Source organism: Erpetoichthys calabaricus, chromosome 9 (assembly GCF_900747795.2).
Source record: "Erpetoichthys calabaricus chromosome 9, fErpCal1.3, whole genome shotgun sequence".
Classification (NCBI taxonomy): domain Eukaryota; kingdom Metazoa; phylum Chordata; class Cladistia; order Polypteriformes; family Polypteridae; genus Erpetoichthys; species Erpetoichthys calabaricus.
The window spans coordinates 27,528,436-27,541,664 of NC_041402.2; the positions used below are offsets into that span (position 1 = coordinate 27,528,436).

A 13,229-nucleotide genomic window follows, 5' to 3' on the forward strand; every position below is an offset into this window, starting at 1 on the left:
TTGTGCCATTAAACAAAAAGCCATAAGTATTTTAAACTTCTGAATTCTAACAAGACATGGTGCCTTTCACAGCATACACAGAACACTCTAATCTTGCCTTTCGTACTTTATTCTCTAGAAATTTTGTCTCATCTTTTGAGAACTCCAACGCCACAGACTTCAAGTAAACCTCTGTACTGGCAAGAGGGAACTTTTACATCTGAGCCAGAAACTATTTCCAAGCATTCCTCAAGTGAAGCCTGTCTGGTCAGGAATGACATTAACTATTCCTGGGGACATCCGTCTAGAACTATGCCAAGCGGTGCATGGTGTCCCTCCAATTCTGAGCCTCACTGATGTAATAAAGGAGTTAGACACGCCTCAGGTCATCTGCTTCTTCCATTGAGTAACAGGATCCAAACATGGCATACAGGGCCAACCTGCTGCTAATCACTGGAAGGGAGTATTCCTGCCCTGTTTCTGGCAATGTCCTCCACTATCCTGACATACAATATTATTCTACATTATACAGCTATGAACCAACTACTATCCTGGGAGACATTAAACTGCCCTCAGCCCTGCTGCTGACCAAGTGCTCTTTATATTCTCCATTATTAACTATAAACAAATAAGTACATACTAAATTCTTTGAACATTTATTATGAAGGAAGGAGCAACAGTCCTCCTAAAGTGTCATTTTCTGACAACCTTAAATATGGATTAAGTGAGAGTCATGGGCACAAGATTAGCACTGATAGATTAGCACTCTCTCTTGTTAGAGAGTTAAGGCTGGGGAGCTGTCAAGAGGCAGGGCCTGTTAAAGCCCATTGCGGCACTTCTTGTGTGATTTTGGGCTATACAAAAATAAATTGTATTGTATTGTATTCTATAAAAATCAAAACTACTGAATGAAGTTCTGGTACCAAAATGAAACCTTTTTGCCAGTCAGTCTGTGGAAATGCTCTTGATGTGCTTCCAAGAAAACACCAATGACTTCCAAAGCAACACAGAGTTACCCTGCCTCTTGGTATCCATATTTAACGGCTTGAAACAAAGCAATGTGACTACTGAAACTGCATACAGCTAATGTTAGAATCTTGCTTTTTTGTCTATGCCAACATTTTATGTACCTGTAAGCCTCTGGTAATATGTAGCCGCAAAGGGCTTGTCTTGGTACAGTGTGTTGAAAACAAGGGTCATAAAATACAGCAATTCTCCAACCCATAATTAAAGACACGGATGGATTTGGGGGCAGGACTTAGTTAATTTAGATAGATTCTTGCATGAAAATAACAGTGAACAAGATAAAAAAGTATGATGGAAAGCCATTGCTGAAAATAATCTTGTTTGAGAAGAGGAATAAGCAGTAAAATGGGCCTAAGGCCATTTTAAATACAGTGAAATGAAGGATTTCATAAGAAATTGGAGCTTGAAGACAACAAACTGTATTCAGCTATCAAGGAAGGACAGGTGGACAAATTCTGTTTTATATATTGTCACATAAGCATGTATGGGAGGCTGTCGATGGGCTCAAATAAATGTTATATGCCAATTCTGGGGATGATTGGGTGCACTAATGCCTTTTCTCCTTACCCTACAGATCCCCAGAAGGAAAACCTCTCTAACTCTTCCTCCAGTTCCTCTATAGTCTCCACTTCCAGAAATAACATCAGCCCTTCTCTGACGTCACTTCTGGAAGAAGACACACCTCTTCCTCCCTCCTACCTATAAAAGCCCACCAGCTAAAGGCTCCCTGTTAGTCCCGTATTGGACAGTCATTGTTGATGCCTCACTTTGCTAAAGCTTTTATTTTTTATTTTTTGCAGATCTGTTTTCAAGAAGTGCAGCACGGTGGCGCAGTGGTTAGCACTGCTGCCTCGCAGTTAGGAGACCGGGGTTCGCTTCCCAGGTCCGCTTCCCAGGTCCTCCCTGCGTGAAGTTTTCATGTTCTCCCCGTGTCTGTGTGGATTTCCTCCGGGTGCTCTGGTTTCTTCCCACAGTCCAAAGACATGCATGTTAGGTGGATTGGCGATCCTAAATTGTCCCTAGAGTGTGCTTGGTGTGTGGGTGTATGTGTGTCCTGTGGTGGTTTGGTTCCTGCCTTGCACCCTGTGTTGGCTGAGATTGGCTCCAGCAGACCCCCGTGACCCTGTGTTCGGATTCAATGGGTTGGCAAATGGATGGATGGTTTCAAGAATATGGGATGAATCCCCTAAACCTTCTCATCCTTCTCTTATCTTTCCGTTACAATGTGCTGTTTAAAATTGTTTACATTCTCCATCTTTCTGGCTTCTAATATGTTACTAAATAATGAAAAATACTCCAGGGTTATATGTTATTCTTCCTTTACATCTGATTATCTTTTATTTCTCTTTGTGCTCTTACTACTTTATGAATCCATCTTTTTAATTTTATAATTGTTGAATCCAATTCACCTTACCAAGAGGATGGGGACTATCTAAGCAGCATTTAACACAAGTAGGAATCAACCCTGGATAATATGCCAGTCTCTCTCTGTGTATCTCTCTCTCTCTCACACGCACACACACACACACACATGCACACACACACGCACACACACACGCACTTATTGACTGTAGGCTCTTTTGAAAGTCATCAATTAACTTACAATGCATGCAGACACAGGGAGAACATGCAGTCTCCATTTCACAGATCCCCCGGGAGAGCAATTTTAACCACTTCACCATTGTACCATTTTCATACAAGTTATATTATCCTGTTCTCTGCTATCTGTATATTTAATTGAGGTCTTTTTTCTTATTTGCTACATTTACTAAAAGTAATTATATTTTGTTTGTTCATCAGTAAACATAAGACAGTGCCCCAACCTAAATAGAATTCCAGTCCATCACAAGCCTGACTTCTGCATACAGCCATACTCACTCATACTAGGCTAACAAAATGAATGCCATATCTTTTAATCAAGGAAGGAAACTGGAAGGAAATGAATATGTTTGTACACATAGTTGCTTATGTCTTTATTAGTACATCTTTGCATTCACAGTTTTACAAAATACGTTGTTTTGTAAAGCAGCATTGTTTGGGCATACTATTACTCAGCAGCTAAATGTTAAACCTGAGGGGAGTGTAAGATTTTCCCTTGTTTACCATAAATAAAAGATTTTGGTTTGGTTTCTGGACAAATAAATGATGGTGAGTCATTCTGTGCAGCTGCATTTGAGATACCATCTCTATGAAGTAGTAGCATGACAACTCCATTAACATGCACAGTTTTAAATCCACAAAAAATCTTGCTTATTATAGAGAATATGAAACATTTCTCTCCAACAGTAATACTCCTCAAAATAGGCTGTTTATTTTTTCATTTTGTATTTTTTAACTTCTGCTCTAAAAAAAATGTAAAGGATCACTGGAAAGAAAACTGCAGAACCAGGCCACATTAACCAGTGAATGGCTGCTCCAATTAAATACTTACGAATATGAAATCACTTACTGTATATATTTTAAATAATACTTTATATATTTAGACATTGACTCCATATATCGAGTTTTAATTAAAATATTCAAACAGTCCATATGCTTGCCTATTTGGCATTCATGCATTCATGTATTCACATATACATGGGGGGTCAAATTTGGAAGTTTATATCATCTGTGGCAGGCGGCTGGGGGCTGTGCCCAGCCGGGACACCTAGAAGGATCGGGAGAGGGACTACACCTCCCCCGGACCACGAGAGGACAGCCGCCCTGGTTGGTATGGGGGCCATGAGAATGGAGCATGGAACCCTACAGGGGCCCGTGGCCACTGCCAGGGGGTACCCAGACGACTGAGGAGCCCTGGATGTCAGCACTTCCTCCACATCCTAAGGTGCTGGCGGAAGTATTACCAGGGACATACGGAGTGCTTCCGGGTGCTGATGCGGCATTTCTGCCACACCAAGAAGTGCCGCAGGAAGTTCATCAGGATGCACCTGGAGCACGTCCCTGGTGGGCATAAAAGAGGCCACCTCCCTCCAGTCATTAGCCGGAGTCGGGTGGAAGAGGACGAAGCTCAGAGGAGAGGAGAGAAGTGGAGAGGAGTGGAGGCGGTGAAGACAGGACTGTTGAGAAGCCCGGATTGGAGGGTGATTGGTGCAGGGGCACTGGGTTGTGTGCGGGACTGATTACATTATACATATTGTAAATAAACGTGTGTCTGGTTTGTCTGCCTGTCTGTGCCAGGGCTGGTCTTCCACACATCTTACATTGGAAAGAGCTAAGTCCCTCCAAGCATCTTAACTGATTCATAACAATAGAATATGTACATTATATATCGTGTATTCCATTTATATTGCAGTTGTATTTTCTTTATAGAGATGTAATTAAATAGCAATTCAATAGCTAATTAATTTACTTTTCAAGAGTGGCTGATTGCTTATTTTACATTTGAAGAGTAATGGTAGATTGCATTCCTTCCTAAACTTTGTGATGGTTTTGATTATTTAAACATTTAGTGGTTCTCTTGTTCTGTATGTTCTAGAAAATATAATAATTTAAGATTTGCACATTATTGGACTTACACCATTGGCTTTCATTTCAAATAAAAGGAATTAAAAATACATGGTTTAACTACATGCAACCTACAGTAAGTACTGAAAAACAATCTTATAACCTTTAAGAAAAGTACAACCAGTACATAATCTCATTACTTATTTATAAAATAATGCTAAGAAAACAGTTTATGATTAATTAGGAATTGGTTTTAGTTGTTGTGGTACTTAGAAAGTGAAGCTAAAAAATGTTAAGAAAGTAAATATTTTATTGTCAGTGTGGCACTAATTGTTTGGGATATACTGTATGTATTGCCCTGAGCCAATGTTTTCAATACGTATTCTAGGTGGCAACTACAATAGATGGAAAACAATTATTTAAAAAATATTGTATAAATGTCTGTCATGGGTGTGTCCATTTCCAATCCATGAGCGCTATAGCATCTGAAGAATTCTGATCAATTTGCTTTTTAGCTAGAAGCCACCTATGGTATTAATGAATGTGTCGGTCATTCTATTCAGTGAAAAAAGTTCTAGCAGATAAAAAGTTTGTTTTTCTCACATCAGCAAAATGTTTAATGGCTAGATGTGGATGAATATTATTGCAAATTGTGCCCTTCTATGCGGTTTCTAATTGCTAAATTGAAATAGGTGATTTACAATAGATACTTTGGTTCAAATATAAGAAAATTAACAGTTTTCAAAGTTAATATTTCATGTCATGTGTGACATTTTGTTTACAGAAAGCTGGCTAAGAAACAAAAAGTGTAAATGATATTAACAAGAAAATTAAATTAAATAAAAAAAGTGTGAAGATGGTCTTAACTCAATGCTATCCTGATTTTCATAGTTATTCTCTAAACTGTGTTTTAAAACTGTGTTTACATACTGTAAGGCAATCTTATGTTTTTGACAATCATAACATTTATGTGTAGAACAGAACATTTCTAACTTTTAAATTGACTGTCAAACATTAAGCATATAAATACAACAAAATGCTGCATAACAATTGTAGCCAAATCAAGAAAAATTACCTTTTCTGTTGTGACCAAATTCACCAAAGAATTGTGACAATAATACAGTTTACCAGTTTGTTAAGTATATATTGAAACATTCCATTTTCAAAAATAAATCTAAAAAATATAATTTCTAAAAAAAAAAGTCAATTCTAGTTATGGAATGTGCACATTATACATTTTTACACAAAATGTTAAATATCTGTATTAGCAACAAAGGCAGATAATAAAATTAAAAAATAAAGTAACCAAAGTAAAACAGGAAAAAAATAAAACAAGATTTAATAATAAAAAATGGGTGTACCCAAAACATAAAGGGTAATGCAGAGCAAAAAAACATACTAGATCAAAAATAAGATGGCATTAAGCAGTTCTACCAACACAGGAAAAAGGCAGAGCAGCCATGTAGGCCAGAAATCATTATTAGCAATACACTGTAATGAGACTTTTAAGCTAACAGTACACACAAATTCACAGTGCCTTGATTTTTCAGCTGTTACTTACTTCCCATTACCTGACAAACTAATTATTTTTAAGATCATTGCAAGTTTGTTACAGCTGTTTGAACAGAGGTTCAGTATTATATGTACTGTATGTGTATACAGTGTATCAGGCCACATCTCAAAGCGATGATCAACAAGTGAGAAGTGATGTGTGACAAGTGTGAAGTAACTAGCGTTACAGTGTAATCCTGATGCTTGATGATGGGAGAAGTAAAAAAAAATGACGATGTACTAAAATGCACGCCATCAGTGTGCTGTGGATGTGTTCACTACATAAAGTAGTGCATGTGTTTCAGTATATACAGTGTGATAAAGGCGCTATATAGCGCCCGACCCGGCACAGACTGACACAGAGGCACGTATAAAATGAAAGACTTTTTATTTTCTCTTCATACATGGGGCACGTCTTCCCCATGTCCCACAGGCCCAACACAGTCCCATGCACAAGCAAAGACACACAACACACTTCTTCATCTTCCACCACTCCTCCTCACCAAGCTTTGTCCTCCTCCCACCCAACTCTGGCCACTGAGTGGTGGTTGCTGGCTCCTTTTATAGTTCACCTGGAAGTGCTCCAGGTGCTTGATCCCTGAGTTCCGGCTGCACTTCCGGGTGTGATGAATATGTTGCCCATATGGGCTCAGGAGTCCCAAACACAGTTCCCCCTGGCGGTGCCTGCGGGACCCAACAGGGCTGCACCCAACTCCAATTCCCAGGATGCCCTGCAGGAACCCGAGGCACTGCTCCACCCCAGGGAGGCAGCCATCTAGCATCCAGGGGGAGGTATTGCAGTGCCCAGGGCTGCTCCCCCTGAATATAGTGAGCAGGGGCATCCCAGCTGGGTATGGACGCCAGCCACCTGTCACAACAGTAATTTAGGAGACAAATCTTACTATCTTGTGTATGCTTTTCAGTGTACATGATATATAAAAATTAAAAAGTAAGTACTAAATGGCCCTTTATACAAAGATTAACAATAAAGAACAACTAATAAAAATAAACAAAGTACTCAGTTAATGTCACCAAGAGTGGAACCTTAAGCTGCCATAATAACGTAAAGTGGTATTTATTGTTTTCTTAAACCAAATCATATACTTTAACATAGTAAGGCATTAGACTTGATCGACAATCATTCCACAGTGGTTCGAAAAATTCAAACATTGTGTTCTTTGTCTTTTGCAGTGAAGTTCCTAATATTTTTAATGTTAATAAAGAAAGACCAATGATGACCAACCCCACCTGTATTGTTCTAAATATTATAAGAGTATTACAAGAAATTCATTATAGTAGGGATAATATACTCACTCATTTCAATTACTAGGTTAATTTTCTAACCCCCTTATTCAGCTCAGGACTACAGGGTCCTGTAAAAAAGTTTATTATAGCTGCTGGTTGTATAAGGTGCTGTTGCACCAATTTACCAGTATACTTGCAATAAATATGCACTGATGTTTCTAACTCTTACTACACATATGGATTAGTGGTTAAGTTAAACCATATTTTAGGAATGTTATGATACAAGGATTCCCAAGTGCACGAGGTATTAAATCATTAATAGCAACATTTTGAAATATAATTCAATGTAAATGAGAAGTCTGCCTTTACCTGACTTTTTGAGTGCGGTTGTTGGAAGAATTTCCAGGTTGCATTGTATGATTTAAAAGCCGAATGCCTCCATCTGATTCATTTGCCTTCCTGTCCAGTGTCAGTTCCTGGAGGGTGCCATTCAAAGTGTGCTCAGTGCTATCATAGTCAGAATCCAGTTGGCCCATCTCCATGGAATACAGTGGTTCTCCTTTGGAAAGCAGTTGATTCATTGTCATGTTCACCACGAGGTCCTCTGAAAGTGGGGGATTCTTGAGGAGTATGTTTAGGATAAGATTTTCAGATTCTGGAAGGATTTCATCTGACACTGAGGTGGACACAACTGAGGTATACATGTGATCACCTACACTATTGTGTCTGGTGACATTGAGGTCTAAATAGAGAACAAATTAATATTTTCTGTAACAGTAAACTGGACAGAGATGTTTGCCTATTAATAATTACTAGTATATTAAATGTTACACATCCATTTGCCAATCCATAATATAAGGCATGACATCTAAGTCTAAGAGAATCTGTGCTTGTGTTTAGTTCTTCTTTTCCAAATCAATAATATTCAAGGAAAATCAGGGACATTGCGTAGCAATTTTGACACAAGTAACATTTACATTTGGATTCTAGAAAAGAGCATATTGTTTTTCTTCTCTTAAAAACTAACTAACTACTTTAGAAAATTTGTTCTAGTCATCTACAAGATGTCATCTCATCTCATTTTTCCCAGTAAGGGTTGCAGTGGCAATACAGTGAGGCGAACACACAAAACTTACTTTTCAATAAAATTAATTAAAAAATGTAATCTTATATAGTAATCTTCACTAAATACAAACTTAAAGTCTGTATACAGATTTAAACGACGATACGGTGACAATAAAGCACTAAACCGTGCAAGATGTTTATAATTAAATACACTCTTCAATGATAAGCATAATTAAATAATTTTAATATGAAGTCTAATTACCAAAAGAATTGAGCTAGGGCCAGTTAACAATGGAGGAGTAGAAAACAGAAACACATGCTGATAAAATACTGGGAGAAAATAAATCTCTGGGATGTCCAGTCGGTTATAACAGCTGACTGGCTGGGCCTGAACCTCAGGCACATTGCAGGAGGTGATTCCAGATGTTCTTTTCCTGTGGTATACTTTGGCTGGTTTCTATTATGCAAAAGAGTAGCAATAGCTCTTGAATAAGTGCTCTGCCTCTAATCACTGATAAGAAAACAGTAAGTATGCTCAGAAAGCATTCAGACCCCTTCATTTTCTACACACTTTGTTGTAGATTTCATTTTAAATTGATAAAATTACCACTTTTGCCCATTAATCTATGTTCAATAACCCATAATGCAAACATGTTTTGAAAATATTTGCATATGTATTACAAATCAACAACTGAAATATCTCATTCCTCTAAATATTCAGGAGCATAAACAAGCCATGAAGTCCAAGAACTCCCAGCAGACCAAATTGTGGTGAGGCTAAGATGACGGCAAAGTTACAAAACCATTTCTAAACTCAGTGTTTTCCGAGGAGCACGGTAGCCTCAATAATTATGAAATGGAATAAGTGTCCTACAACAACAACAACAACATTTATTTATAGAGCACATTTTCATACAAAAAGTAGCTCAAAGTGCTTTACATAATGAAGAAAAGAAAAATAAAAGACAAAGTAAGAAATTAAAATAAGACAACATTAGTTAACATAGAAAGGAGTAAGGTCCAATGGCCAGGGTGGACAGAAAAAACAAAAAAAAACTCCAGAAGGCTGGAAAAAAAAAAAAAATCTGTAGGGGTTCCAGGCCACGAGACCACCCAGTCCCCTCTGGGCATTCTGCCTAACATAAATAAAATAGTCCTCTTTGTAGTTAGGGTTCTCACGGAATCACTGAATACCATCAGGACTCTTCCTAGAGTTGGTCATTTAAAATTAAATCGACAACACAATAAGAGGTACAAAAATGGGGGTCTTAATACTTTCTGAATCCATTGTACTTTTTAATGTGCAGATTCTGCACATTCACTTCAATTTTGTTAAATTAAAAAATGAAAAAAATTTGCTATCTGAAGTTACTTTTTTTAATTTTAGGACTTGAAGAGGATAAGATGATTATTATCTCCTGCTACTTCTTCACATGAATTTCAGTGCAAGTTCTCAACAACTTTTACATGTTTTAACATTGACACACAAGTCTTGTTTTCAGCTTTTCTTTTTCTTCCTGATTGCTAATAGTTGCAAGCTGTATTCTGTAATAATGGTGTATACTGATTTTTGAATTGAAATCTGTTACTTACCTTGGTGCTCTTGACTCACCAGTGTTTCTGGTTCACAGTTTTTAGAAAGTGTCTCTTCGTAAACTTCATTTGTCTGTTGGTCATCATTACTTACAACACCAACTGCTCTCAGTGCGGATGATGGTTTCTTTAGGAGCTGTATTTTTGTCTCAGTATTATCCTTCTCCATGGTATTGAAGGAACTACCATTGAGAGAAACTATGCTGTCCGACTCCACAGAAACATGTCCTTTGCTTTTTTCTTCAGAACCTTTTCTTTCAGCTGATGTGTAAAAGAAAGGCTGCAGCTCAGTAGTGTGTGGATGCCTCAGGACTGTGTATTCATAGGTGATGTAGGGGTTTCTTCCATTTTGATTCCATACCTGGTGTAGAAAGAGAATAAATGAAAATGTCGATGTAGTTTGATCTAACTCTAAGTCCAATCAATCATTCTCTATTAAAATTACTGGTTATTAATAAATTAGGTAATTTATCAAGACCACATAATCCTATTCAAGTTCACTAAGGGGGTTCCTATCCTGGCAGTACTGAGCTCATGGGAGGAACCAGTCCCAGACAGGGAGGCAGTTCATCAAAAGGCCCATTCTTGAATACACCCATTTAAAATTTTGAAATAGCCTAACAAAAATATTTGAAGATGTGGGAAGAAAACCTGAGTACCCAGATGAAAAATATGCTGGTAATAAGCAAATTCCATACAGATAATGACCAATCATCATATCTGTAGTTAGATCTATGAAGCAACAACACTAAACACTGTACTATTGTGTCACTCCTTTGTAAATAAGTAAGATGCCAATGACTGCTGCATATGGGTTAGTCAAATGGTCAAAAAGCGAACTGTACATTTAATGAGAGTCAATGTAGCGATCTTTCTAGATAACATTGGCATATTTTATATGAGTTTAATGCTTAAGATAAAGACATTAGTCCTCCTAAACTCCAAAAATGTATGTTAGTTAACAAGTGAAACTATTTAGATTAACATAATAAAGCATTACAAAGCCTATCCTGTAGAAATTGGCCATCTAAGCCTAGCTAAAAATGCATCCCCCAAACTTCACTCTGAAAGCAGTGTGCAGCAGCCTTTCCACTCACCAGCCTCCAACCCGTGTTTCTCTTTTAGCACATTTCTGAAACTATCAAATATTTATAAGTGTTAAGGAGCAATAATTTAAGTATGCCTTGCAGGGTTAAGGTATTACTGATGCTCTATGACCATTCTAAGTATTTGATGAAGCAATATGTTAACAATTTGGTAAGCATGAATGATTATTTACATAAAATTATTAATAAATATAATGCAAATAACTAATCTGATGATAGAATCTGTTAAAGAATGACTCCATTAAAAGTAATCTTTTTTAACTTTTAAATGATCCATTACACAACTTCAAACTTAGATAAAAGTTTCAAATTACCAAAACATTTATAGGCTGATTAATGGGACCCTGTGCCACAATGTATTCAATCCCACTCTCATAGACATCCATAGGCCGACGATACTTGAAGACTGTACCAGCTGCATGAACATTTTTTGGACTGTCCACCTTGTAGTCACCATTGAAGAAAAACGTTCCTTCCAAATCAGTGATTGCTAAATGGAGAGAAATTGAGAAGATACCGGTATTTGTAAGTATACATACCTGTAATGCAGCAGTTCTAGTAATATCATAACATTCTCCAACTTGTTTAATCCAGATCAGAGTTGTGGGGAGCCTGTACCTATACTGGCCTGACAAGGGGGGAACGGGTCCTGGATAAGGCAGCAGGCCTTAGTAAGTTACATAAGCTCATACTTGCCTGGAGCCAGATTAGTATCACTAATCAACCTGGCAATTACATGCCAATATTAAAATCTTAGAATCCAAAGGAAAATCCATGCAGACTTGGGGAGAATATATAGACTCCACACAGGCAAGGATTGGGAGTGGGATTCAAACCAGGGATGTTGGATCCATGAGATAGCAGTACAAACCACTGCTCCAATAGGCTAGCAATGTAATGAATAAATATAAAAATCAAAATTTCATTAAGCATCATTTCAAGAATGAAATGGCTGACTTTTACTATAGAAACAAGAGAAGACAAAAGTTCATACTGAATAAACATAAAACAGCAACCTTGGTGCCTCTTTGGGCCAACGTAAACAGGGCATGATGCTTGTTTACTGGGTGGTGTGATTCATCTACTTGCCCACTTCCAAAGTGAACAACCAGACTATTTTTCTCTGTAGGGACTGCTGCATGGACTCTTCCCTATAGACATTTTCTCAATATTTATCATATTTCTTTGTTTTCTAGACATCATCTACATTTTATTTTGCACATTTTTAATTTTTCCCATTCCCTTAAACCCAATTGCGCTCTGTGGCTCTGGGGTGGGACCCCAGTTTAGATTAGGACTCTCAGGTGCTACAGTCTCTAGGGTTGTTGTTACTTCTGAGTTTTTATGAGACACCTGCACGCTACTAGCGAATCACTGTGACATGAGAAAGCTTAGCTGCTGTGTCCTTCAGTTCTCATATCTTTGGTGTTACAGGTTAGCTGTCTTTAGTGTTTCAAATTTTAGTTTTGCATTATGGTTTAATTTTTGTTTTTGAGTACTTTAAGATTTCAATTTTATTTTGTGACTTTAAGAATGTACTTTTTCTTTACTTGTGTTGATACATTCATTTTTGCTTAAATTGTCATTTTATTTGTTAATTAAAAAGTTCTGGTAGCTTTTCTTGATTTTGACCTTCCTGCTTGAGTTACATCATAATAATATTTTGTCTGTATTTCTCGCAACTCTGGCCATTTGAGCACTTTAGACTCAATGGCTCCCCCAACAGGATCACATTTTGAGCCTTTTGTAGCCCTGAAAAGGGCCAGGTCACTTAGGGAGCTTTTGGATTTGGTCAGTCCACCAATTCACCTCCTTTAAAAAGAGCACATGGCCTTAATTCTGAGTTGGGGTCATGGGGCTAGCTGGTCTTTGTCAGTGAGGACATAGTCTGACTTCCTGCCAACTTTTTGTGGATATTTTCTCTCTCGGTCACTCTCTAAGATGAAGAGTATTTGATGGGTAACCTGCTGTCTACTATTCTGAGGAAGCGGAACTTGTTTCCTTGCAGGTCATGCATCATTCTGTCTATCCTTGGTTTCTCTGTTTGTATCACCTGTTTGAATATGTTTTGTTAATACTTGTGTAAAATAGATTAGAATTATTCATGTTAGTTAATTATACTTTGAATTGTTAACTTTGCTTTGCATTAGACTTTTTCTTTTTTTTTGCACAATGAGTTAATTATGATGTATTTGACTGGTTAATCTTTTCTCCTTAAGT

The 13,229-nt window shown here is 37.5% G+C and overlaps 1 protein-coding gene across 1 annotated transcript in view; it reads right to left on the reverse strand.

Moving 5' to 3' along the window:
* Window positions 1-13,229, reverse strand: part of adamtsl2 (ADAMTS-like 2) — a 165,489-nt gene that overhangs the window by 46,627 nt on the left and 105,633 nt on the right. Inside the window, exons 9-11 of the mRNA XM_051931763.1 lie at window positions 11,324-11,499; window positions 9,904-10,264; window positions 7,615-7,987 (exon numbers count right to left, since the gene is read on the reverse strand). Coding sequence (XP_051787723.1) covers window positions 7,615-7,987; window positions 9,904-10,264; window positions 11,324-11,499 — 910 coding nt within the window. The remainder of the gene's footprint in view (window positions 1-7,614; window positions 7,988-9,903; window positions 10,265-11,323; window positions 11,500-13,229) is intronic.